Here is a 26,032-nt window from a genome sequence, read left to right on the forward strand (position 1 = left end):
CAGGACACTGAGGCCTGCATCCAAGAGTGCCGGGCTGCTTCCCACGACGCCAGGGCCTCGCCGACAGGCCCAGCCCAGCTCCCGGGTGTTGGGGGCTGCTTCTTCCCTCGTCTGCACCATCCTGGTGGCTGACCTCACAACTGCTATGGCTCCTTCCACACACTCAGCCCCCAGCCAGATCATAAGCTGCCCCCTTTCTCCTTCTTGGGGGGCACACAGCAGACAGCAGGCCAAACTGCATTGGCAGAAATGTCCTGCCTACCTCCTCTGGGCCCATTCTGATCCTTGTGGCCCTGATGGCTGCCTGGTCCCAGGCCTCTCCGGATCTGCTCCTAGCTCCTCTTGGCACCTCTCCCAGCTTCTTCCTGCCTTGCTTTGCCTGCTCTCGCCTACCTCTTCTCCCGGGCATTCTCCTGCTGGACACAGACCCAGCAGCGGGTCCTGCCAATGTCCCATTCACCTGTAGAACAGGCCTGAGCTGTCCTCCGGTGTAGCCCCCGCCTTCCCCTCCAACCGGCCCCTGCTCTGCACGCCCCCCGCTGCCACTTCCTGGCCTGGCCCGAGCCTCCAGACCCTACCCATCCCCAGGGAGCCTCCCCCAAGGAGGAGCTCAGCCATGAGCTTGCCCCCTTCGAGTTCCTCGAGAAAAGAGTCCCTGCATGTCTTGCTTGGCATTCATCCCTGAGCGCCGCCTCCTGCCTCTAGGCGTGTTCTCTTTAACCACACGAAGGCCCCCGTCTCCTCGGTGGCGTGGCCGAGGCCGCGCGGGCTCCTGCACGCGGGGAGCACTTGTGGACAGGCTGCCCTGGATGAAGAGCCGCACCTGCTCAAGGAGCAGCCTGGGCTGCTGGTGCTCAGGCTTGTAGGGGCGAGGCCGACTCAAGGAGGGGCCCGGGGGGCTGGGAGAGCGGAAAGCACCCCTCCCTGGGGAGTGGGGCCACCTGTGGCCCACGCTGGGCCTTGGGCGAGGGGCGTGGGGACAGCAGAAGGCCGGCTGAAGCCATCAGGGCACGTGGACTTCGTCCCGCCGCCAGTAACCATCGGGCAGGTGGTGCCGTCAGTGTGTCAGGCGCACACCTGGCAGCCAGGCAGAGGGCTGGTGGGGGCCAGCCGACGGGTGAGCGGGAGGCCTCGGCAGGCAGGGGCAGGGGGGCTGGGCGCGGAGGCCTGGGCTGCAGGTCAGCCGCCCGCTGATGGGCTCCCTGGGGCCTTTCGGAGCAGAGGAGCAGCACTGCCCTGCCCGGGCCGGGCCAGTGACCTACGCCATCTCCCCTCAGGCCCCAGGGGAGAGGATGGGGGCCTCGCAGGACCCTCCATCGCGCTGAGCCGTTCCCAGGCACGATGCCTAACGTCCGGGACCCTCAGATGAGGTGGGAAGATTGGCCAGCGGAGGTGGGAGCCCGACAGAGAAAGGTCAGCCGCTGTCACTCATCTCCACCCCAGCCGACCCCCATCACGCTGGCAACACCGAGACCTGTGCCCCGGGACGAAGTGGCAGCGACAAGAGAGGGATGGAGGGAAGACAGAGCGTGGAAGGTCCCATTTATTGGAATTGAAAGACAGCACGTGAGAGGAAGGCGTCCTCCTCTGCTGAAACCGCCCCTCCCTCTGCCCTGGAGGACGCCCCCCGCCCCAAGCCCCCGGAGGGCAGCGCTCCAGCGTGGGGGCAGGGAGGGGAAGGGCTGCTCTAGGCCAGGCAGGGAGCTGGGACAGAGGGGAGACGTGCACCCTCACCTCTGGGCTCAGTCCCTCTCCCCTGGGACCTGGGGTTGCCGCCAGACCCCGGGGCGGGCTAGCGGTCGGGGCTCATGCAACAGTGAGTGGGCAGGGCAGGAGGTGGCACGGACACCCAGCTCCGCGGCCCTCGGCAGGGTGGGAGGCTAGGAGGGGCCATGCTGGCCGTGGCGGGTCCGGGCAGACGTGGCTGCGGTATACGCACGGGAGGGTGGGGGGGGCTCCCTCTGTCCCGGGCTGTGCTCGGGGGCGAGAGGGGGAGGTCCAGAGGAACTGCCACACCAAGGCCAGGGTCCGGGCCAGCCAGGCCACCTGAGCGGAGCCCCGCGCGAGCCGGGCGCCCGGCTACTCCTTGGCGCGGCCGATGATGGTGAGGACGTACAGGAAGATGTTGATGATGTCGGTGTAGAGGTTGAGCGCGGCAAACACGTGCTCCTCCGGGCTCAGGGACAGCTGCTTGTTCCCCAGCAGCAGCTGCGTGTCCACTGCCAGGAACTGGGGCGACAGCGCGGTCACGCGGAGGGACCAGCCCGCCCACCCAGCCCCCGGCCCGCCCGGCCCGCCCGGCCCGTCACTCACGCAGGTGAAGAGCAGAGCGCCGAGCGAGGCGTACACGATCTCCAGGATGCGGTTCCGGATGAAGATGCAGAGAAGGGTGAAGACGAGCAGCACCACCATGCTGACCAGCAGCACGCCCATGCAGGAGGTGAAGTCATAGCGCGTCTGCGGGCACAGCGAGGGTCAGGGGGCCCTGGGCGCCGCGCCCCCCGCAGGCCCCTGGGCCGCCGGGGCTGGCCAAGCCCTGCGCCGGGGGGCCCCTCACCTGCAGGGAGAAGATGACCACCGTGAAGCAGACGGTCGTGGTGATGCCGACGGCCATGATGACCGCCTCGGTGTTGTAGAAGCTGGCGATCATGCCCACCATGTAGGACAGGCTGACGGTCAGGATGGACTGCGGGGAGACGGCGCTGTGAGGCCCCTCCTCGCCACTGGGAGACGGAGCCGCGGCTGCTCGGCCGCCCCCCGCCCCGTGGCTCCAGGGAGTGGGGCGTGCAGAGGCCAGGCCCTGGGGGCCAGGGGCTCAGGGCTTGGGGGTTACCAGCGCCACGAGGTTCCAGGGGTGCTTTCGCCGGAAGTCCCCGCAGCAGCTGAGGACGATGAGGGAGATGAAGAAGACGGCGTAGGAGACGTAGTAGGTCCACACGTTCTTCCGGACGAAGCCCTTCACCTCCCCGACGAAGGTGAACACGGCCACGGTGGACAGAGTCACAGACAGCTGCAGCGTCAGCACCAGGAACACCTGGGGAGGGTGGCGGCTCAGAGCCCTGGCCGGCACCGCCGCCCACGCGCCCCCCGGCCGCCGCAGCCCACCTTCCGGATGAAGGCCTGGCGGATGCTCTTGTCATCCCAGTTGGTGGCAGGGAAGTCCTGGTTGTCGTAGTAGGACGGGGGCCCCTCCTCGTGATAGTTCCCATGCTCGGGTGCTGAGGAGCAGGACCGGCTGGGTCAGCGCCCTGCCCTGCTGCCTGGAGCCCCTGCCCGCGCCCCGCCCCTGTCCCCTACTCACAGCCAGGGTCCTGTACCGGGAAGACTTGTGGTTGTCCATAGGGGTTGGGGGGAAAGGGGCTCTGCGGATATGGCCCCTGAGGGTAGCCCCCTTGGGGGTAGGGGACCTGGGGGTAGCCCCCTTGGGGGTAGCCCCCTTGGGGGTAGCCGCCTTGGGGGTAGGGGCTGGGGCCCTGCGGATATCCTGGCTGGCCATAGGGGGAAGGCTGGAATGTGGGCTGTGGGTAAGGGGCCCCTGGGTAGGGAGGCATGGAGGGCTGGGGCCCCCCAGGATAGCCCGGGTTGGGGGGAGGGTAGCTGTCCGCAGACACCAGGAAACTCTTTTCATGGGACATGGCCTGCGGCTCTGCTGTCTCCCCCTAGAAGCGAGAGAGGGAGAGAGAGAGAGAGAGAGAACAGTTAGCCCTGCCGTGACAGGAACCCCCAGGGCCACCCACCCCACCTGCTGCCTGGAACCCGGCCGAAAGGAGGGGGACTCGTGACCTTTGCCCCAGGGCGGTAGGGAGGCGGTAGGGAGGCCCGAGCAGAGGGGCTGGGAAAGGCGGGTGGGAGCCGGCGGCTGGGCCTGGGGCTTCAGGAGGGCCGCGGCAGGCTGACCCCAAAGGTGGAGGAGGGAATGCGCGAGCGGATGACTGTCAGCCCCGGATTTCTGGATTTCTGGCTCCCGTGGTTTCTCACAAACAACTGGCGGGGCCTCGTCACCACTGCCGGCCTCTTCTGGGTCAGCGCTCGGCCCAGGTCGGGCTGGGGGCGCGGTCGGAGAGGGGCGGGGGTGTGCCCGGACCCTCCCCTTCACATCCCGCCCCTTAAGCAGCTTTAAGGGGCCAGAGCCGGCGGCTATTTCTATCCCAGGAAATCCCCTGTGAGCCATCTGTGAGCAGCTAGAACCCTGACCCCTCTCGGAGAGCAGGGCCCGGCTGTCCCTCGCTCCCGGGATGGGGGCAGCAGGCCTGGATCGGCTGCCGGGGTGGCTGCCAGTGGGGTGCGCCAGGAACAGCGGGCTGCGGGGGTGTGTGGGGGATGGAAGCGACCAGAGGGCGTGCGGGGGAACAAAGCAGACGTGGGGGCGAGGCTGGTGGTGGCGGCGGCGGCGGCGGCCGCGGAACCCGCACCGAGAGCGGGGTGGGCCCTCCTGCCCGTTGCGGGGGCGCTCGGGCCGCGGGCCCCGGTGTCGCCACAGCGCGCCGCCCCCGCCCTCCTCGGGGCCCTCCGGCTGCCCGCCCCCGCCGCCGTCCCCCGACCCGCAGGGGCCGCGGGCCCGGCCGGACCAACCGAATGACCCGCCGCGAGGCCTCTCCGCTGCGCAAGTCCCGCGCGGGGGCGGCAGGGGCCGGCCGGCTGAGCGAGTGGACAGGCTGCTGGGCTTGGGCCGGGGACTCACCGTTCGCGGGGCGCCTCTCAAGACGGTGCGCACAGGGTCCGCTGCGCGGCCGCGCGGTCAATGGCCGCTGTGCTCGCACCCGCGCCCGCACCTGCTCCGCGGCCGGCTTGGCTAGGCTTGCGCCTGCGGCGGGGGAGACGCAGCGGGGCCTTGTGACGGGGCGGGGCCTGGGCGGGGCCGGCGGCGCGGGGGCGGGGCCGGGGGGCGGGGCTCTGGGAATGCGGGGTTTCTCCCCGACGCACTGTAGCTGATGCTGCCGCCCTGCTGGCTTCTTGCCCGGCTCCCCGCATTGCCCGCGGAGGACGCAGCGGCGCCGGCGGTGACGGCTGTAGACTTCTGAGGCTGAGACCTAGCCTTGCCAGTTTGGTTCAGGGGGTTGAGAAATGTATTCCTAAATCTGGAGTTTGCTGAGTGGGACAAGCCCTCCTTGGCCTTAAAAACCCCACTTCTCCTTTCATCTAGGTCTGTCTCATATCGAGAGGCCTAATTGCTTAATTGCTCCTTATCAAACTAGTCCAGGTCCCTCCTAGACCGTTTATCCTCATTTGTCCTCATCGCGAATCCCCGAGCTGTAAGGGTGGCATTCTTAGCCCTGTTCCACTGCCAAGGGGGCTGAGGCATAGCGATGCCCCAGGACTGGAGGCCAAGTTAACTTCCCTGGACTTCAGCGGTCCTGAGGACGTGCTGACCGCCACAGCCAGGGTCATCCTCTGCAGGGCTGTCTCCTGGAGCCCCTTCGGGAGGGCCTCTCCACCTGGGGCCTGGCATCTTACTGCACTTTCCTGGCTCCCGGGCCCAGCAGTAGTTGGGAAAAGGCTCTGTCCTGTGTGGGTGGTGTGCTGGTTCAACGTTGAACTGACCCCTGAACAAGAAGGGAAGCCCCGATCTGTACTTTCTCGCACTTGTCCTTGGCATAAATACCCCATCCTGGCTGATTTCAAGCGACCGCCTGTTTTAACAACTGACTCATAATGATCCCCGAACACTTAACAGCGTGGTCATGATGAGAGCTGCTCCAGCACACAGGACAGATTTGTGTAACAAGTGGATTGCACAGCATAAGAGAAGGCAGCGAATCCTATGAGACGAGAAATATAGAGCCTGTAGTGATGACCTCGGGTTTTGTAGAACTGGAATTTCATACAATTTGAGGGGATTTCTTTAAGAAAAATAATTAAAACTGACAAACATGGGGAGTTCTCGTAGTGACTCAGTGGTTAACGAACCCAACTAGCATCCATGAGGATGCAGGTTCGATCCCTGGCCTTGCTCAGTGGGTTAAGGATCCGGCGTTGCCGTGAGCTGTGGTGTAGGTCACAGACACGGCTTGGACCTCGATTGCTGTGGCTGTGGTGTAGGCTGGCAGCTGCAGCTCCGATTCGACCCCTAGCCTGGGAACCTCCATATGCTGTGGGTGTGGCCCTAAAAAGACAACAAACAAACAAAAACAAATATGAAGTCAGGGCTCATGCAAGTCCCAGGTCCTTGAAGACTTTTAGGTTCAGGTTAAATCTGCCACTAAGAGCCTGGTAAGGTGAGTCAGGGGGAGGGGTGTCCCGGTGGCCCCATAGGAAAGGCTGGTGCAAGAAGAGGGAAGGGCCAGTGCAAGGGTCCCGAGGTGGGAGGGTCTGCTGCACTGGCCGACGGAGCTGAGGGCACGCGGCCAGACCAGAGACCAGGGCCCGGTCAGTCCAGCCTGGCGGGTCCGCCAAAGGACTCTGGCTTTACCATGGTCTGAGTTGTCGCAGCCCTTGGTGCCACTTCACAAGGTTCACTTTGCCCTCTGTGGAGAATGACAGTGGGCAGAGGGTGTGGGCAGGAGTGGCAGAGAGAGGTCAGTTAAGAGGTTAGCATAGTGATCCCGACGAGAGATGACGGCGGCTCAGACTACGGTAGGGACAACCGAAGTGTCGGCCGGACAGCTCAGGCTATAGGCTGGACAGGTGCTCAATCCCTTGGAGAAGTAGCTGGGGTGGAGGCTGGCTTTTAGTGGCTGAGGGGTCAGTGGGGGAGATGGGGAGCAGTGGTAGGCGCGACTCTTTGAGAGGCTGGAAGCAAATGGATCCAGGCAATGGGCAGGTTCAATGACAAGGGGCGCGTGGGTTCTAAAGGCGCAGCCTGTGTGTGCGGCTCCGCGCTGCCGTGGGTCCTATCCCTGCCTCCTTCTCTTCTGCGATGAGGATTTTTTCCTTTTAGGGTCACACCCGTGGCATACGGAAGTTCCCAGGCTAGGGGTCGAACCAGAGCTGCAGCCGAGGCCTACGCCACAGCCATGGCAATACCAGGTCCAAGCCACACCTGTAGCCTATGCCATAGCTTATGACGACGCCAGATCCTTAGTGCCCTGAGCGAGGCCAGGGATTGAACCCGAATCTTCGCTGAGACACGGGGGTCCTTAGCACTCTGAGCCACAACGAGAACTCCTGTGATAGGATTTGCTGCAGCCAGGCATGTCGGCCCAGCAGTGTGCCTGCTCCTTCTGGGGTTAGCCTTGGTGGTGTGGTGGTGATGACAACATCGGCTGGGAAGGCTGGGCAGGTGCACGGACTGGAGAGAGCCACAGGAGGGGAGTGCGGGGAGCAGCAGGAAGGCACTGGGGCAGAAGCTCCTGTAGGTCAAGAGCGGAAGCTGCTCACCCTCAGCACCCACAAGTTGGAGGTGTGGCCACCTGCTAGTTGTTTAAGCGTGAGCGATGCAGTCGCGAAGGCTGCCGGAAGAGTCCAAAGCCGGCCTCAGCCGGGGCCTGGCCTGGGGACCCAAGGTGCTCAGGCGGTGGAGGAGGGCCACGCAGAGGCTTGAGGTCCTTGACCCAAGTCCCCAGCCGGGCCCAGTAGGGAGGGTGATTGGCCGTTTTGAGGTTGACAGGGAAGGGCCCGTGGGGAGTGGAGGACCTCCAGGAGCCACTTCCCCCACCCTGGCGGCACCAGGCTGGGGTGGGGCAGATGGGGCTCGTGGGCTGGGCTGAGGACCTGGGGGGTGGGGCTGGAACATTCAGCAGGCAGGGCCTGAGAGGCAGCCTCTCAGCCCCAGCACTGCAGGCCCCTCCCTCCCTCTCTTCCTGCAACAGTTTCACTTTTGCTTTTGCGTCCCTGGCCTTCTGCTTCAGGGCTGGGGAGGAGGGGTCTGGGCTGAAGGCACGGGCTGGGCGGGCCAGGGGACACTGCCAAGGGGGAGGGGGCTGGGGGGAGCAGCCGGACTGCGGGGCTGCCACCCTACCCTCTCTTCTGGCCCCAGGGTTGCGATGGGGGAGGTGGGGACAGTGGTGGAAGTCAGCGGGCTGACCCCCGATGTCCCCGAGGAGCTGCTCATGCTCTACTTTGAGAACCGCAGGAGCTCTGGGGGTGGACCTGTGTTGAGCTGGCAGAGACTTGGCCCTGGGGGCATACTCAGCTTTCGGGAGCCTGCAGGTGAGGGCATGGACGGAAAGGGGCAGGCGGGCTCCCCGGCCGGCCTTCCGGCCTGACAGCCCCCTTTGCCCTGGCCGCAGATGCAGCGAGGGTCCTGGCCCAGGAGGAGCACACTCTGTGCGGTGCCCGGCTGAGCCTGCGGCCCGCCCCGCCCCGCGCCCCTGCGCGCCTGCTCCTCCAGGCACTGCCTCCCGGCCTCGCACCCCAGCGCCTGGAGCAGCACGTCCAAGCCTTGCTTCGTGCCACAGGTCACCCTGAGCAGCCCTGCCGTGCCCTGGCCAGTCCCCGACCAGACCGGGCCCTGGTCCAGCTGCCCAAGCCCCTTTCTGAGGCAGGTGAGAGGCGGGATGGGGGCAGAGGTGCCTGTTAGGGGAGAGGCTCTGAGCTGACTTACACCCTCCCCACAGAGTTCCGCGTGCTGGCGGAGCGGGCGCGGGCCGTGGGCCTGGAGGGGGCGGAGGTATCCCTGGCCTGGGTGCCCCAGGCCCGAGCGGTGCGTGTAGTGGGGGGCAGCCCCGCTGCGGACCCGCTGCTGTTGGAGCTGTACCTGGAGAACGAGCGCCGCAGTGGTGGGGGGCCCCTGGAAGGCTTGCGCAGGCTGCCGGGGACCCTGGGCACCGTCGCCTCCTTCCAGCAGTGGCAGGGTGAGTGGGGCTGGGTGGACCGGGCCCACCCCTCCCTGTGCCTTGGAGCCCTGACTCCTTCTGTCCTTTCCCTTCCTCCAAGCGGCTGAACGGGTGCTGCAGCGGGACCACCGGCTACAGGGCTCAGAGCTGAGCCTTGTCCCCCACTATGAAGTGCTGGAGCCGGAGGAGCTTGCTGAGGACACCCGTGGAGGGAGCCACCTGGCTGCGTTGGGCCCCGGGGCCCCCGAGCATGCTCTCCCGGAGGCTGGAAGGCCCACGAGGGCCCAGAGTTGTGCAGGGCCTGTGACATTGGGCTCGGAGGAGGCACCAGGGCCGTCAGGAGCTTCTGTGAGGACAGGTTCTCCCTGGCGCAGGTCCTCACTGGGACCGGCCGGGCCCATCAGCTCGGGGCCTATGGAGTCTTCAGAGCAGGCGGGGCTGGTAGGCCCGGGGCCTGGGGGCTCTCCAGGCCCAGTGGAGAACACCATGGGCTCTCCGGAGCAGGTGGAGTCGGTGAGCCTGGGGCCTGTGGGGTCACCGGGGCAGGAGGGCCCGATGGACACGGTGCTGCCGATGGAGCCGGGAGCAATGCGCTTCCTACAGCTCTATCATGAGGACCTTCTTGCTGGCCTGGGAGACGTCGCCCTCTTCCCACTCGAGGGATCAGATACGACTGGATTTCGAGTGAGTGACTCCTGAGGATTCCTCACCGTTTGCCCTCTGACCCCTCCCACTAGGGGCTCTGGGTTCCTTTCCTCTGCCCTAAACCTGCGCACAGCCCCTCCCTGTGATCCTGCAGCTCTGCGGAGCCCCGGGCCCGTGCCGGGCGGCCGAGGAGTTTCTGCAAAGTCTGCTTGGCAGCATCAGCTGTCATGTGCTGAGCCTGAAGCACCCAGGCAGTGCCGGGTTCCTGCTGAGCCCAGAGGGGCAGCACCTCCTCCGTGGGTTGGAGGCTCAGTTTCAGTGTGTCTTTGGGACAGAGCATCTGGCCAGGGCCGCCCTCCACACGGACCCTGAGGAGGTAGAGTTGCAGCCCATCCCGCCTCCCCTTCCTCACACCTCAGCCCCGGTGCCCCCTTCGCCCTCCCTGGGAGGCCCGGGAGGGGTGTGCCTGGCGGGCGCTGACATTCTCCCCCATCAGGTGGACCCCCGCGCCCTGGGGCCTCCAGATGACGCGGGACGTGACCAGGAGAATGTCAGCCTCGGTAGGGCTCCTGGGGACCCCCAGCACCTCCTGTGGTCCTTTCTTGACCTCACCCTCCATGCTGCCCTCCACTCCCACCTGCCTGGTGACCAGATGCCCTCTAACCCCTTCCTCCATCTTCCACTGGCCCCCTGACTCCTCCTGTCCCCCAGCTCCATCCTGGCTGGGCCCGACTCCTGACCCAGTGCATCTCCCCGCCCACAGAGGAGGTCCAAGAGCTGCTGGCCACCCTGGAGGGCCTGGAGGGGGAAGAGAGGCTGCCGCTGGTGCTGGGGGAGGAGGAGCCTGAGGGGCGGCCAGAGGAAGAGGAAGAGGAGGAGGCTGTGACTCCCAGGGCTGGCGAGGGGCCAGTGGCCCCAGGCACGGGGGTGCCTGGGCCGCTGGAGGAGGAGGCCGCCCTGCAGCTGGCTCTTTACCAGTCTCTGGAGCCACAAGACCAGGTGGCTGAGCGAGAGGAGGCTGTGGCCCTCCAGCGAGCCCTGGCCCTCTCTCTGCTGGAACCACCCTGGTTAGAGGAAGGAGAGCACGAGGGCCAGGGGCCTGGCGGCTGCGCCCAGCTGGTGGTGCATGTGGCCTTTGAGCAGGATCTGGACGAGCTGGACCGGGCACTGGAGGCTGCGTTGGAGGTGCACCTCCGGGAGGAGACGGTGGCGCCCCAGGGCTGCATGCTGCCCGCAGAGCTGTGCGCCCGCCTGGGGCGGTGCCACGGCGTGAGTGTTGCCCTTCGTGGCGACCACACTGTCTTCCGTGGCTTTGGGGCCCAACCCACACGAGCTGCCCGCCACTTAGCAGCGCTGCTGGCTGGCCCCCGGGATCAGAGTCTGGCCTTTCTCTTGGCAACTCTGGGCCCCACTTGTGAGTCTGCAGCCCAGACTGGAGAAGGGTGGGGTAGGCCAGCTACCAGGGACGGGAGCCCCGGCATGGCCTGCACTCCCTTTCGCCCTGTGTGTCAGGGCCACCGCAGAGGCCCAGGGAGCCCTTGGGCAGCCTGGAGCGACTGGCCGAGAGCAGCAGGGAGTTCCAGACGGTGGTGCAGGCTTTCTACGACACCCTGGACGCGGCCCACGGCAAGATCCTTGTTGTCCGGGTGAGTCCACGCTCCGTCTTGCCGGCCTCTGGCCTCCTGGGCTCCTGGCACCATTTTGCCTTGTAGAGCGCGTGGGCCGTCACCCTGCCCGTGTCAGGGTCAGCAGCCAGAAGTTGCCCTGTAGGCTGGAAACGGAGGGGGGCAGGGGACCCTGGGACTCCCCAGCCCCGTTCCCTGCCTGAAGGGTGTTCACAATTCTGGGACGGGGAGGCAGAGGGCTGCAGAGGCTGGGGAGGATGCAGTCCCCGCACAGGTCCCACTGTGCCAGTTAGAGCCAGTTTCCGCCTCTGGAGCACGGGGTGGTGATGCCATCTAGGGGCTACTGTGAGGATTACGCAGTCCGCGCATCGGACCCAGGGCTGCTCCAGCTGCAAGAAGGCTTGCCCCAGCGGGGCAGCCTCCTCCTACGCTTTCACCTTCGAGATGTGGCAACTCCGAGCACACGTGTGTTTCAGAAAAGGGTGCGAACAACTGGCAGTGGGGGTATAATGAAACTCTGGGAGCCCCAGGAGCCCTGGCTGTCCAGGCAGGAAGGGAGAAGAGGCTGAGGAGGCGAGGCTGGCAAGGCAACAGGGGATGCTGGAGGCAGCCCGGTCTAGAGTGTCTGCCTGGCCAGAAGGAGGCACTGGGGAGGAGCCTTGCCGCCTGGTCTGCCCAGGAGCAAGTGTGAGGGCGGTGCCCGGAGGCAAGGGTCACCGGGGAGAGGAAGGGCCGCGTCTGAGAAGGCGCTGGCTCCCGAAGCGAAGAAGCTGTGAGAGAGCCGTGGAGCTGAGTGCCTGGCCGAGGACGCGTCCTGGCGGCTGAGAGCTGGGCGGCCCTCTTGACCTGATGCACAAAACTGGGGGGGTTGGGCCCGGAGAAATGCAGACCCCCAGGCTCTTCCCACACCAGGCCGCACCCAGCAGCAGCAGCAGCAGCACCACTGCCGCTCTCCGGGAGGCGACCACTGCACCTCTGGGTGGAGGCCTGTCCCTCCATTTCTGGCCTCAGCAGCGGGCGCTTCTGCCCCTTGGAGAGGAGGGCGGGCTGCACTCATGCCCTGGACTCCTCTTGGGGTCTGTTGGCATCTGCTCTTGATTCTCTAGCAGGACCTTTGTGACTTTACATGGTGCGCCTGAGTCTTTTTCCACTGGACAGTTTTAGAGACTGTTTCTTGCCTCCCCGCTCAGAAGAGGAGGCGAATGGGCTTCCCTCCGCCCTTCGCCTCCTCCTCCCTCTTCCATCTCACACTTTGTCAGTGACCTTATTTTTATGTTGACGAGGTTGACGCAAACATCTTCTGTTCGGTGCCTGTCATGAGGCTGCATGCTCGGGCCATCGGTTGGTGGATATATAACGATAATGAAAAAATATTTACCTTTGGACCCTAGGAGAGGAAAGGGAAATGAAATCCTAGTTATTAAAACCATGTTGCATGAAAGAGAATATTCTAGGAGTCTAGGACTAATGGCTCCTAATTTTGTTTGTTGGCTTTCTTCATTTTTCTGTGTGGTTGCTCTTGGCGACCCTGTCACCCTCTTGCACAGGTTCCTTTTCTGTTTCGTAGTCTCTCCTTGAGTGTGTAGTAAACACCTCGGACTTTGACGTTTATTTTGCCTTTTACGATTAGACATAATTTGCAACTGTGATTTGATATTGGTGTATTTTTAAAACAAAAGACGCTATGTGTTGGGAGTTCCCGTCGTGGTGCAGCAGAAACGAATCTGACTAGGACCCATGAGGTTGTGGGTTCGATTCCTGGCCTCGTTCAGTGGGTTAAGGATCCGGTGTTGCCGAGAGCTGTGGTGTAGCTCGCAGATGCGGCTTGGATCCCCATGTTGCTGTGCCTGTGGTGTAGGCTGGCAGCTGTAGCTCTGATTCAACCCCTAGCCTGGGAACCTCCGTATATTGCAAATGTGGCCCTAAAAAGAAAGGAAGGGAGGAAGGGAGGGGAGGGAGGAAGGAAGGAAAGTCCTTCTGGGATGTCTTAGCCTCCAGCATCGGTGGTGAGGAGCAGGGAGGAGAATGCGAGGGTGTTTCCCACACGGGTACGTTGACTGGGAGGGGTGGACCCCTGTGGAGTTTTCTTTCGCTTTGAAGGTGAATTTCCCAGCGGGCAGGTCCGGGGGTGCCTCTCCCCACCGTCCTTCCTGGCGTTTGGTGGCAAGGTCCTTTCCCCCTGCATTGCCTCGCACTGCGCCCATCACTCGTCAGCTTCTGGAGCTCCCTACAGGTTTCCTTCAGATCTTTGAAAGACTTCACCTTTTCTGTCAAAGTCTTTCTTTGGAAGCCGGCTCTTTTCTCTGAGTCCCTTCCTGAGCTCGTCTTCATCGTCATCACCCACTGGATGCAGCTCAGCCATCAGTTCTTGATGCAGGAAGGCTCAGACCGCTTCTGTTTCACAGCAGGCAGTCTTGCTTCTTTTGCATCCCCCCCTGCCCCCGCAAGTGACTAGTTAGAATTTCTTTAGAATCTAGTTCCTGGTCCTCAAGTTGGCTCCCCTCCGGCTGCCTGTTGGGTTGGCCGCCGGGTCTCCCATCTCTGAGGTCCAGGGCATCTCTGGGGCACTGGGGGTGCAATCCTGCGCTGCAGGCACGGGGCTCTGCTTTTCCCGCAGAGGCCCGGTTGTAGGTGCGGGGTGCCGATGAGCGGCTGGGGCGCCCACCCACAGGCCTCCCTGGACGCCCTCTAGTGCCCCGTGGGGCCCCGTGGAGGTGGCTGACCTCGGCCCAGCGTCTGCCGCGCCCGCAGGTCTCCCCAGGCCCGGAACGCCTCCCGATTTCCCGAGGCGTGGAGGGCCCCACGAGCGTGGCTCTGACCGTGGCCGCCCCCCAGGTGGAGCGTGTGTTGCACCCGCTGCTGCAGCGGCAGTACGAGCTGCATCGGGATCGCCTGGAGCAGTGCTGCGAGCGGCGCCCGGCGGAGCAGGTCCTGTACCACGGCACCGCGGGGGCCACTGTCCCAGACATCTGCGCGCACGGCTTCAATCGCAGCTTCTGCGGCCGCAACGGTGAGGCCAGGGACCCCGCGGGGCGTGGGCTCTGCCGGGCGGGAGCCCCTGACCCCTCCCGTCCCGCCGCAGGTACGCTCTACGGGCAGGGCGTGTACTTCGCCAAGCGCGCCTCCCTGTCGGTGCAGGACCGCTACTCGCCCCCCGACGCCGAGGGCCACAAGGCGGTGTTTGTCGCGCGGGTGCTGACCGGCGACTACGGCAGGGCTGCCGCGGGCTGCGGGCCCCCCCTCTGCGGGCCCCGGGCCACGTGCCCCTGCGCTACGACAGCGCGGTGGACAGCCTCCGCCAGCCCAGCATCTTCGTCATCTTTCACGACACCCAGGCGCTGCCCACCCACCTCATCACTTGCAGGCACACCGCCGGGCCTCCCCCCGCAGGGCTCCCGGGCGACTCGACCCGAGCCTAGGGGCCCCCTCGGCCCCGCCTCTGTCCTCCTGCTCCCGGCTCCGCCCGGCCCTGCAGCCCCCTCCGCTGCCGGAGCCGCCCCTGGGGGCCCCCCTGCCCCCCTGTCGTGCTGCCGGTAAGGGCGGCGGGATGGGCAGAGCTGGGCCGTGTCCCCGCCGGGGCGGCCCAACCACCAGGGGTCAGCAGAGCACCAGGTGGGCCGGCCCGCCGCCTCCCGTCTCGGGCGCGACTGTGTCCTTTGAATAAACGTGTCCGTGAAACCCGGCGGGGAGCCTGCTGGAGCTCGGGTCCGACCTCTGCTTGGGGGTGGGGGGCAACCTCGGCGGGGCCAGGGTCGGGGGACCGAGGCCGCCGCTACTTCGGGGCGGCCCTGGGCAGCGGGCCAGGCCGGACTCGGCGCGCACTCGAGCGACCCCACGTCGCCTGGTGTCACGCACGCGCCCCGACACCGTCTCCTTGCCGACCGGCCGCCCTCGGCGCCCCGGGAGTGGGCCGAGAGCGGCCGCAGGGGTGCGCGCGGCGGGGGCGCTGCCTTCGCGCTCCGGGCCCGCTCCAGCCCCGCTGCCTGGGGGAGCCGCGGGCCCCGCGCGCACTCGGGCGCCGCGACCGCACGGGCGGCGCTCGGTTTGGGGCCTGGGCGGGGCTCCGGGCTCGCCCCGCCCGCGCAGCCTGCGCAGCCAGCCCGGCACCCGCAGTCAGGAGGCACCGGCCGAGCCCGCGGAGCTGAGCCACCGGACCCGGCACGTAAGACCGGGGCCCGGGCGGAGAGGCGCGCTGCGTGTGGGCTGGGGGCTCTCCCGCCGCGGGCATCCCGGAACCGGAGGCTGCCTCGCGGCCCATCCTCCCTCGGGAGGACGCCGCCTCCGCGCGGAGACTGCGGAACTGGACGGGCGGTGCCCGGGGTGTGGGCAGGAAGGGCTGCTGGGGAGGTGCGGCTGACAGCCGGACCCCGCGCGGGGGCCCGGAGCAGAGGCTGCCTGCCGAGGCGCCGGTGGGAGGCGGGGCGGGGGGCGTCCGCCTTCTCGTCCCCAGCCCTTAGCTTGAGGGCGGAGGCACAGAGCCCACATTGTGCCCCCACACCACCCTCCGCCGCCGGGACAGAGCCCCCATTCACCTCCTGCACGCCGGCGCTTGTGGGGACGGGGGGGGGGGGACGGGGCGCCGAGGAGCGTGCACGCGTGCACGAGGGCGCGCTTTGGCAGCCCAGGGGGGTGCGGGGGCGCGAGCTGCACCGGGTGGGCCGCTGGAGGGGCGGCCCGGGCTCCCTCCCAGCCCTGGCGCAGCAGAGCTGGGCGGCCCACGCTGATGCGGCTCCAGCTATTTATAGGCCTTCACTGCGGAGACCAAGGTGGGACTGCGCTAGGGCTGGGGTACGGCGCCCGGCAGCCCTATGCGCTCAGACAGCTTGGAGGCAGAGTGTCCGGGGTGTGGGGTCTGGATTCTTCCCTGCAGGCCGGGGGAGGGGAGAGGCAGCAGCCGGGGGTTGCCAGCGGCCTGGTTTGCCTACTGACCCGAGGATTAGAGGAGACAGGGTCCAGGTTTGGGACGGAGGGGGTGGCGGGTGAGATCCGTGTCCCCTAATGGGATGAGCCGGCCCCTGGGTGACAGCGAGGAGGGGTCGGTGTTTGGGTGACTAAGAGAAGGGAGTAGCAGTGAATGTTGGGCAGCAGGCGTCCGTGTCCTTGTGAGAGCCTGGAGGGAGGGAGGTCAGTGTCTTGGGGGAGAGGTCCCTGTGATGGCGTCTGAGGAAGGGGCTGGAGGGGTGAGGCCAGTTGAGATGGGGGAGAGGGTTGTCAGTGTCCTGCTTGGGAGGGAGGGGCGTCAGTACACAGACGAGATGGGACACGGCGCAAGTGTGGGTGTCCGTGTCCAGATGCTGGGGTGGATGGGGCGGGGTCAAGGTCCCGGTCAAGAACGTGGTGGGTTGGTATGCAGTTACCCCCCCGTACCCCAAGGTGTGACCTCCTGCTCCCTCTCCAGAAGGCCATGTCAGGCGAGGACCACGAGGTTCGGGCCACAGTGGAGGATGGCTCCAACGGCGGCAGCGGCTCGCCCAGCCCCGGGGACACACTGCCCTGGAACCTGGAGAAAACACAGCGGAGCCGCCGAAGCGGAGGCGGCCCTGGGGGTAACGGGAGCGTCTTGGACCCTGCTGAGCGGGCAGTCATCCGCATTGCAGGTAAGGTCCGAGGGCTTTGTCCAGCTCTCAAGCATCTGCTTGTGGACTGAGTGCTGCTGTGGGCTCCGTGCAGGTGTCTGGCCGGGGATGATCTGGCCCGAGGGTGATCTGTGGATAGGAGGGGGCCTCTCCTGTCCCGCTTGATGGCAGGCAGCACAGCGCCACCTGCTGGCCCCAACCGGCCTGCTGCAGGAGGCCTGAGGTTGAACTTGCTGCAGTGGCACCATCATTGGCCCCCGGACGAGGGTCCAGGGCCCAGATGTGATGCCGATCCTTTCTTGGGGCTGAGCCGCCTCACGGGCCCCTGGTCTTGGCTGCCCCCATGGGGTGGGTAGACGCATGTAGGAACAGGACGGGACCCGGTTGGCCAGGGCCCCAGCCCCTCCCTGAGCCAGAGTCTGGCCTTGCCCTCTAGGAGCTGGCCTACTGGGGGGAGGATGGGGAAGGTGCAGTGCCAGGCCCCCGGCAGTGCAGTGCTGGCAGCTGGACAGTGGCTCCTCCCTTTGGGAAGTAGGTGACCTAGGACTTGAGGCCATCAGGCAGGCTGTGCTGCCAAGGGAGGAGCCGGCTGAGGGGCTCTAGATCAGCCTGCAGAGTACTGACCACATTCCCGGCCAGGACAGAATAATGATGAGGCGTCCGGGGTGGGGGGTGGGGGGGCAGGCTGGCCCCGGCCGGAGACTGGGGGCGAGGCCTGAGGCCTGTGGGAGGCCTGGAAGCCCGGTGCTGCGCGAGGGTGCTGTTGTGGGCAGCCAGCAGCTTTGTGGGCGGAAGCTCAAGCAGCAGCTCCCGGGAACGCGGGGAAGCAGGACAGCGGGGAGGAAAACCGTCCCGGGCCGGGTGTGTACTTGGCGTGTGCCATCCCCCACATCTGGCGGGTGAAGAACAAGGTCCTTCTTCACCCACGTGGAAGTGCTTCCTGACTGTCCTCTCCCGCCGCGGCCAGCGCCCGGCGGAGGCGGGGTCCTCGGGCGCCCATCGGCCCTCCTAGTGCTGCTGGTAGAGCCCAGGGGGCTCCTGCAGTAAGCTGCGCAGTATTCTAAGTCGGAGACACATTGCCGGGGCCTTCCGGAAAGAATATCTTTTTTTTTTTTAACCAAGCAGTTTTCTTCTTAAATCTCCTGTTTCGGTCCTGTGGTGCGTAGTGAGATTTTTTGTGGCTCTGAGGGTTTTATATGGAAGCCCCCCCCCGCCGCCCCGTCCCCCTGCTGCAAGGCCGGCGGGATCCTCAGGAGCGGCGGAGGGAGCGAGCGGAAGGAGGTGGGACGGGGACGGCGCTCCCGGGCGCTGCCAGGTGAGGTCGCGGCGCCCCCGGGGGGCTGGGAGCCAGGCGAGGGCGATCCGGGCTGTCGGCGGCCCAGGGACCCGGCCGGGAGCGGGAAGGGCGCGTGTGCCCGCCGGGCCGAGCGTGGCACCGAGGCACGGAGCCGAGTGGCCGCCGCCGGGAGGCCGGGGCGCGCGGCCGCCGCTCCCCTGGGCCCCGCCCCGCCCGAGGGGCATCCTGGGTGCGGGGCGGGGCGGGGGCGGCCCCTTTAAGCGGGCGCGCGCGGCCGCGGGGCCAGAGGGGCCGCCGGGGCTGGAGGCTCGGTCTGCGCCGCAGCGCCCCGCCGCGTCCCGCGTCCCGCGCCCGCCCGCCCGCATGGCCGCCCTGCTGCCGCCCGGCCCGCCGCCCGACGAGCGGGACTTCATCCAGGCCTACGAGGAGGTGCGGGAGAAGTACAAAGGTACGCGCCGCCGGCCCCCAGCCCGCCCGCCCGCCCGGCCACCCTGCGGGCTGCCTGCTGCCTGCTGCCCCGCCGGCCCTGACGGGTCCTCCAGCCGGACAGGTCGGCCTCCGACACCGTGCCCGCGGGGGCGTCGCGATCAGAGCCCAGCCCCGCCCCCGCCCGCCTCGCTCGACCCCCGCAGCCGCCGGCGCCCTGCTCGGAGGAGCCCCGTGGTCATGCCCTTAATAGGGCATCGCGCGGCGCGGGCGGGTGGGGTGGGCCGCCCGGGCCAATGTCCTGTGTTCGGGCCTGTGCACGCCAGACACGTGGGTCAAGGCTGAGCTGTCCCCTGCCCCTCAGCTGGGTGCTTCCCGGTGGCTGCCACTGCCTGGCAGTGGGTCGCATAGTTGCTGCCTCTGCTCACCTCCCCAAAGTGGTGAGCACCTAGGCTGCCACCCTTCTTGGCAGGGACCCCTGTCACACCCGTTTACTGTCTCCTAGGGAGCAGCTGCTGGCTGGGGAGCGCAGGGCAGCCCCCTCTTCCTCTGTAGAGGAACCCACTCAGTGGCTTTGGCTTTGACAGACGCCCTTGCCCAGCTTCATGCCCCCTGGGCCCTCTGGACCCGCCCAGGCCCTCTGCTGTCACCTGCCTGCCGCCCAGCTGCTGGCATCTCTGGGCCCTGGCACCTGGCCCACAGAGGCTTAGTGGCCCGGGAGTAAGCTGCTAGAGAGGGTCGAGGTGGGGCGCCGGGCAGAGCTGACCCAGAGCGGGTTCCAGCTCCGCACGGCTGGCTGCGCTGGCTCTGCCCCCAAGGGCAGTTCAGGGAGAGAGGTCCTGCTGGGACCTTGCCTGCGGCTCTGGGCGGCCGCTTCCCGCCAGTGACCTCGCACAGGGGGAGGAGGTTTCCCCCGGGGTCGCGGGCTCGTCTCTGCCAGGCAGCCCTCCGCTGACAGCTCCTCTCGCTGGGCCCTGGGCAGGTGCGAGTGGTGTGTGGTCCTTGTCAGCGCTGTGGCCGAGCCATTTGCCTCTGTGACCAGTTCACCTGGGTCCTGTGACAGTGGGCTCCTGAGCCCGACCATGACACCTCCCGGGCACAGCTGGCCCGGCCTTGGAAGGTCCCTCTGGACAGGTCGGGGGCGGGGAGCTGCCCCCCCCCCCCCCCGGTGCTGGCTCTCCTGACAAACCCCAGGATGGACCTGTTTATGAGCTGGCTGCTCTGGTGAAAGTGCAGACACCTACCCAGAATAAATAGTGCCTTGTTCCAGAATCCTCTTTGGTCTGATCGCGTCACAGGACTGCGTGTGGTTCCAGAGCCCATCAGGGCATCGAGATGACGTGTCCTGGCCCGAGGAGCCAGGTTTCTCTGCTCCCTGCCTCTCGGGAGTGAGGGCCCCTCTCAGTGCCCCCCCTCCCCAACTCAGCTTCCTGGGACGCCAGGCTTGGTGCTGGGCGCGCTGGGCTACCTGGCCCATGTCTCTCTCCCAGGCTTGTATGGGTCTTGCCTGTGGTTGCCCAGGCACCGGCCTGCAGTGGACTCACAGCTCCCGCCTTGTGTGTGGCACTGGCCCGAGGGCGGCTGAGGGTTGGGGGGTGAGACTGCCGTGCAGCGCCGGGCCGGGGGAAAGCTCCTGGGTGCCCTGAGTCTCCTCAGCTTCTGGCTTGAGCCCAGGGCATGGGTGGGGGGCTGGGCTGGTGCCTGTAGCTGGGCCGGGGCCACTGCCAAGGCCGAGGCGTGGTCGAGAGGAGGCTGGAAGTGGCCAGGCGGGGGCTGCAGGCCTGATCCTTGTGCGCCCCTTGGACCTTCTAGAGGCCTGAGGCCCTGGCCCATCCGTCCCTGGAGCAGAGGGCGGCCCTGGTGACAGAGGGAGGGTGACACTTCTGACTCAGCCGTGGGTTCATTCCGGGGTGGTGGGAGAGATCCGCCCTCCTGGGGCCCGGCGGCAGTGCCGGCTCTGCCCTGAGGGAACCCCTGCCCAGCCCGGCACACACAGGGCTGGGCAGCACCGTCCCGTGAAGGCTCTGGCTTCTGCCTCCTGGCCTCTTCCCCACTCTGGCACTCGCCGCCTTGCCTCCCCCTGCCCTGCTCTCATCCGTGAGTGGGGCCTTCCTCCCAAATCCGGCCTCTTAGCCCTGGGCCCCAGTGACCCTACCACCCCAGGCACCTCGGGCCCCAGTGGGGACTCGTCCCTCCCCTGCTTTCCCTCTGGAAACCCCCAGTCCTCCCACGTGGTCCCTGCTGCTCCCAGAACATTCTCGGTTTCCTGTCTGCTGGAGCCCTGCCGTCCCTCGCCTGCCTGCCCTCTCTCCTGTGGGGCGAAGGCCCCTGGGGCCTGTGGCCGGAGAGCTCGGGGTTCTGTGGGCTGGTAGGGGTTTCCTCGTAGGGGCTGGGCCGGGGGAGCCTGGAGAGAGGCCTGGGGTCAGGCGTGGGAGGGCAGGATTTGGGGCGGGGAGGATTCAGGCGATGCAGGCAAGCGGGGGTGAGGGTGTGTGTGGAAGGACCCCCAACTGTGCTTGGCGCAGGGACCCAGAGGCCTGTCCAGGCCATCAGGGCAGGAAGTCCGGACAGGGCGTGGAAGGGCCAGCCGGACGGTCTGGGCGGCCTGGGTGGAGAGTCAAGGTTGTCTCCGCAGGGCTGGGAGCAGAGTGGCAGCGTGTCAGTGCGGATGGGCCCTGGGGGAGGGCTTGTGGGTGCAGACAGAGCTGCTTCAGTGGTCCTGGAGGGGGCCGTGGGCGTGGAGAGGGGAGGGCCGAGCGAGTACTGTTGGGGGGATGGCCGTGGGTACAGGTCCTCCAGGCAGGGGTTGGGGTAGGAGGCTGCAGGGGCCACTGCCCTGGGAGGCCCGCATTGGTCTAGGGGACCTGGGGCTGGAGGGAGGCAGGTGGGGTGGCGAGTGTCAGTCTGTCTGCAGGGCCTGCGCTTTTTTCGGGGTTCAGCCGGAGGGGTTCCCCCGCTTCCCCGTCTGGCCCTGGGCCCACGCGCTGCCCTAGTGCCTGGCGCCCTCTTCACCCTCTCCCACCCTGGACTCTGAGCTTGGTTATCTGTGTCCCTGGCACAGCCCAGCCGTCACCCAGCACTAGCAGGGTGCTTGCAGGAGTGAGGGGGTGATGGCATGGGTGTCATCTTTGGTGGCCAGAGCTTACATGGCAGGACAGGAGGCTGCAGGTTATTTGCAGCTCTTTGGGGAGGGCTTTTGGTCTGTTTATGGTCGAAGGCAAAATGTGCTGAAAACAAACAAATAAGCGCTCTGGAAGTACATAGAGAAGGAAGGTGGACGTCGCCTGTCTGGCCCCCGTTCTCCCGGGGCGGAGTGGCCCCTGCGCCGGAGGGGGGGCGCGGGGGGGAACGAGTGCGGTGGTTTTAGCATATTGATGGACCTAGGAAGCCATCCGTCCGTCATTTTCAGGATATTTATGTCACCCAGCTTCTGGCCAACACCGATCTGCTTTAGGTCTCCATGAATTTAATGCCTCTATCGACGTCTCATACAGCTTTCCGTCCAGCTTCTCTCGCTTCGCGGCGGCCCGCAGGGTTCAGCGTGGTGGGGTGTGCACGCGTACTTCATTCCTTTCTGGGTGGAATATGATGTTCCAAGGTACGGACAGACTCCGTTTAGTTTGCACAGAAGCTGGTGGATATTTGGGTTGCTTCCACCTGAGGTCGCCGTGGATGCTGCTGCTGTGGACTCCTGGGCGCCGGGTCTTGTGTGGACGTCCGTTTTCCCCCGTCTCGGGTGCACACCAAGGAGCGGGCTTGCCCGACCTTGTGTTTAACTACATTGAACTGTTTGAAGAACTGCCAATTGTTTTGCAAAGCAGCTGCATCCCAATCCTTCACAGCCTCACCAGCGCTTACCATTATTTGCCTTTTTGATTATAGACATTCAGTCCTAGTGGGTGTGAGGTGGTCTCTCTTGATTTTGGCTTGCATTTCCTGATGGCCAGCGATGCTGGGCATCTGTTCGTGTGCACATGGGTTACTTCTGTATCTTCTTTTGAGAGATGTCTGTCCAGAGGCTTTATCCACTTTTGAATTGGGTTTTCGTTTCTCTTTTCTTTTCTTTCTTTTTTTTTTTTTGCCTTTTCAGGGCCGCTCCCGTGGTATATGGAGGTTCCCAGTCTAGGGATCGAATCGGAGCGGTACCCACCGGCTTGTGCCAGAGCCACAGCAACGCGGGATCCAAGCCGCATCTGCGACCTACACCACAGCTCACGGCAACGTTGGATCCTTAACCCACTGAGCGAGGCTAGGGATCGAACCTGCAACCTCATGGTTCCTAGTGGGATTCATTAGCCACTGAACCATGACGGGAACTCCTGAATTGGGTTTTCTATTTTTATTATTGAGTTGTAAGTGTTCTTTGTGTATTCTATTTTTTTGTCTTTTTAGGGCCACACCTGTGGCATATGGAGGTTCCCAGGCTAGGGGTTGAATTGGAGCTGCAGCTGCCCAGCCTACACCACAGTCACAGCCACACGAGGTCCTTAACCCACTGAGTGAGGTCGGGGATCAAACCTTTGTCCTCACGGATGCTAGTCCAGTTCGTTTCCGCTGAGCCACAGCAGGAGCTCCTCTTTGTGTGTTCTAGGTACCAGTCCCTCATCAGATAGGTGATTTGCAAAAATATTCTTGATTCTATGGGTGGTTTTTTTTATTTTTTCGACAACGTCCTTTGAAGCACAAAGGTTTTTAACTGTGATGACTCCAGTTTGCTGTTTTTGTTGGTCGCTTGGGCTTTTGGTGTCAGACCTAAGGAATGCTTGTCCAAAGTAATGAAGACTTATGCCTGTGTTTTCTTCCAAGTGGTTTATGGTCTTAGCGCTTACATGTGGTCTTTGGTCTGTTTGGATTAATTTTTTTTTTTTTTTTTTTTTTTTTTTTGTTGTTGTTGCTGTTGTTGTTGCTATTTCTTGGGCCGCTCCTGCGGCATATGGAGGTTCCCAGGCTAGGGGTTGAATCGGAGCTGTAGCCACCGGCCTACGCCAGAGCCACAGCAACGCTGGATTAATTTTTGAGTGTGACGTGCGTGCTTCTGCCTGCGGGCCTCGGGGGCCAGCACCATTTGTTGCAGAGATTGCTCTTGCCCCGCCGAGAGCTCTTGGCTCCCTCGTGCTTTTTAACGGGTCCTAACGTCTTCTATTTCGTGGAAGCGCCTCAGTTGACTCCCTGATCCCTGTACATGGACCTTTGGACCTAATCCCTAAAATGACCGTATTTTGGGAGCTCCCGCTGTGGCACAGCGGAATGGGTGGCATCTCTGTGGTGCCAGGATGCAGGTTCGATTCCTGGCCAGGCACAGTGGGTTAAAGGATCTAGCATTGCCACAGCTGTGGCTTAGGTCACAACTGCAGCTTAGATCTGATCCCTGACCCGGAAACTCCGTGTGCTGCGGGGCGGCCAAAAAAAAACAAAAACAGGAGTTCCTGTCATGGCGAAATGGGAACGCAATGGGAAGGCATCTGACTAGGAACCATGAGGACGCAGGTTCGATCCCTGGCCTCGCTCAGTGGGTTGAGGATCTGGCGTTGACGTGAGCTGTGGTGTAGGTCGCAGATTCGGCTCGGATCCCATGTTGCTGTGACTGTGGTGTAGGCCAGCAGCTGTAGCTCCAATTGGACCCCTAGCCTGGGAACCTCCATATGCCTCAAGTGCGCCCTAAAAAGCAAAAAAAAAAAAAAAAAAAGATTTTTTTTTTTTTTGGTCTTTTGTCCGATAGCAACATGGGATCAGAGCCTCGTCTGCGACCTACACCACAGCTCATGGCAACGCCGCATCCTCAACCCACTGAGCGAGGCCAGGGACCGAACCCGCGTCCTCATGGTGCCTAGTCAGATTCATTAGCTGCTGAGCCATGACGGGAACACCAAAAGACCATGTTTCTGAATTGCCCTCTAGCATAGATGAGCCGACGGATACTAGGCATACTAGTTCCAATCCCTTGGCAAGTCATTGATGAGAAAATTCTAATTTATTCTAATTTGCATTCTTTGATTATTAATTACAGTGAGGATCGTTTCACAGTTAATTAAATCTGTATTATTTCTTTTATGAGTTTCCTATTCAAAAGCACTGTTCATTTCTCTGTACAGTAGTACTTTGTTTCTTTCTGAATTATGAGCTCTTTATATATTACCAATATTAACTTTGTCTGTTATCAAGTATGCAAATTTCTCTGTTCCTTTTTTATTTTTTATTTTTTTATTATTATTTTTTTTGTCTTTTTTGCTATTTCTTGGGCCGCTCCCGCGGCATATGGAGGTTCCCAGGCTAGGGGTCGAATCGGAGCCGTGGCCACCGGCCTATGCCAGAGCCACAGCAACGCAGGATCCGAGCCGCGTCTGCAACCTACACCACAGCTCACGGCAACGCCGGATCGTTAACCCACTGAGCAAGGGCAGGGACCCAACTCGCAACCTCATGGTTCCTAGTCGGATTCGTTAACCACTTCGCCACGACGGGAACTCCCTCTGTTCCTTTTTTAAAGTAAACTTTTAGTTGAACTATAATGTTCCGACAGCAATTATGCCTTTATAGCCTAAAGTTCTAAGTGGTCTGGTGACCGGTGCCCAGATCCGGAAACAGCTTTTTAGCCTATTCAGAGTCCCCTTGGGGTTCTTGCCATGGTGCAGTAGGTAACGAATCCCACTGCAGTGGCTGGGATGGCTGTGGAGTGCGGGTTCGATCCCTGGCTGGGCACAGTGGGCTGAGGATCTGGCTTTGTCGCAGCTGTGGTGTAGGTCACAGCTATGGCTCAGATCCAGTCTCTGGGCTGGAAACTTCCATGTGCTACAGGTGTGGCCATTAAAAAAGCAGTTCCCCTTGTCATTTAATTCTGTCTAGGTGCCCTACTAACCTGCAAAATTCACCAGTCTTTTACTTGTGGTCTCTGGGCTTTATGTCACGCTTCGAATGGCCTTCTTTTATAAAAATGTTCGCTGAGGATTCCCGTCATGGCTCAGTGGTTCATGACTCTGACTAGGAATCATGAGGTTGTGGGTTTGATCCCTGGCCTCACTCAGCTGGTTAAGGGTCCAGTGTTGCCATGAGCTGTGGTGTAGGTGGCAGACGCGGCTCGGATCCCACGTTGCTGTGGCTCTCGTGTAGGCCGGCGGGTACAGCTCCGATTCGACCCCTAGCCTGGGAACCTCCACATGCCGCGGGAAGCGGCCCTAGAAAAGGCAAAAAGACAAAAAAACAAAACAAAAGAAAAGAAAACGTTGGCTGAGAGTTGCGTCCAGTTCCGGTACATGGTTTTGTTTTTAACATCTTTGCTTTTAATCGGCCTGGAATTTGTTCTGGGCTGAGGGGTGTGGGACGCTCAGGGCCTGGATGTGGGTCCACGGGCGACAACGAGGGCTTTCAGCACCACCCCCCCAGCTCAGCTTCTCGAGGACGGGGTCCGGGAAGGTGCGTGCAGAGCTGGGGGCACCCGGCTGGGGGCCTGTGCTCTGAGCCTGGGGCTGCCAAGCCGGGCCGGGGGCGGGGGAGCCGCCCCCAGGGTCGGGCAGGGTGGTCCCAGGGAGGGGCAAGAGGCCTGGGTGAGGCCTTGGTCACCAGGGTTTTGGGGACCTTGGTGAGACCTGCTTGGGGGCGTGGTCAGATGGGAGGGGTGAGAAGGGAGGTGGAGACTGAGAGGGGCCAGCTGGCTGTGGACAGGAAGCTGCCCTCCAGGAGGGAGCAGTGTCGTGGGACATGGAGGTGGAGGCCATGCGGTCAGCAGCTTGCAGCCTTGGCAGGACGAGGCCC

The 26,032-nt window shown here is 64.1% G+C and overlaps 3 protein-coding genes across 13 annotated transcripts in view; 2 read left to right on the forward strand and 1 right to left on the reverse strand.

Annotated features, from left to right (window-relative positions):
- GRINA (glutamate ionotropic receptor NMDA type subunit associated protein 1) lies at positions 1,513 to 4,834 on the reverse strand. Of its 3 annotated transcripts, none has more exons than XM_021090537.1 (7): positions 4,682 to 4,834; positions 3,302 to 3,659; positions 3,106 to 3,218; positions 2,834 to 3,034; positions 2,558 to 2,686; positions 2,314 to 2,457; positions 1,513 to 2,229 (listed from the first exon to the last, which is right to left on the reverse strand). In XM_021090537.1, the coding sequence occupies exons 2-7, from the start codon at positions 3,633 to 3,635 to the stop codon at positions 2,080 to 2,082; spliced, it is 1,071 nt and encodes a 356-aa protein (XP_020946196.1). In that variant the 5' UTR covers positions 3,636 to 3,659; positions 4,682 to 4,834; the 3' UTR covers positions 1,513 to 2,079. The 3 variants fall into 3 exon arrangements, with proteins under 3 accessions (XP_020946196.1, XP_020946199.1, XP_020946197.1); XM_021090540.1 differs by lacking the exon at positions 4,682 to 4,834 and adding an exon at positions 3,979 to 4,036; XM_021090538.1 differs by lacking the exon at positions 4,682 to 4,834 and adding an exon at positions 3,898 to 3,918.
- PARP10 (poly(ADP-ribose) polymerase family member 10) lies at positions 7,201 to 14,498 on the forward strand. The gene is given in 11 exon segments (XM_003125470.6): positions 7,201 to 8,088; positions 8,169 to 8,423; positions 8,496 to 8,732; positions 8,815 to 9,398; positions 9,514 to 9,735; positions 9,856 to 9,919; positions 10,123 to 10,773; positions 10,872 to 11,005; positions 13,820 to 13,994; positions 14,067 to 14,195; positions 14,198 to 14,498. Coding segments are annotated over 11 exon segments (2,823 nt in total). The 5' UTR covers positions 7,201 to 7,922; the 3' UTR covers positions 14,404 to 14,498.
- Positions 15,045 to 26,032, forward strand: part of PLEC (plectin) — a 57,505-nt gene continuing 46,517 nt past the window's right edge. For 3 of the 9 annotated variants that reach the window (XM_021090364.1, XM_021090363.1, XM_021090365.1), the window contains exon 1: positions 16,383 to 16,581. In XM_021090364.1, coding sequence (XP_020946023.1) covers positions 16,389 to 16,581 — 193 coding nt within the window. In that variant the 5' untranslated portion in view covers positions 16,383 to 16,388. Of the gene's footprint in view, positions 15,147 to 15,604; positions 16,582 to 18,150; positions 18,306 to 26,032 lie in introns of those variants that run through there. The other 6 variants (XM_021090383.1, XM_021090384.1, XM_021090388.1 and 3 more) reach the window with 4 other exon arrangements.

The sequence above is a fragment of the Sus scrofa genome, chromosome 4 (genome assembly GCF_000003025.6).
Source record: "Sus scrofa isolate TJ Tabasco breed Duroc chromosome 4, Sscrofa11.1, whole genome shotgun sequence".
NCBI lineage: Eukaryota > Metazoa > Chordata > Mammalia > Artiodactyla > Suidae > Sus > Sus scrofa.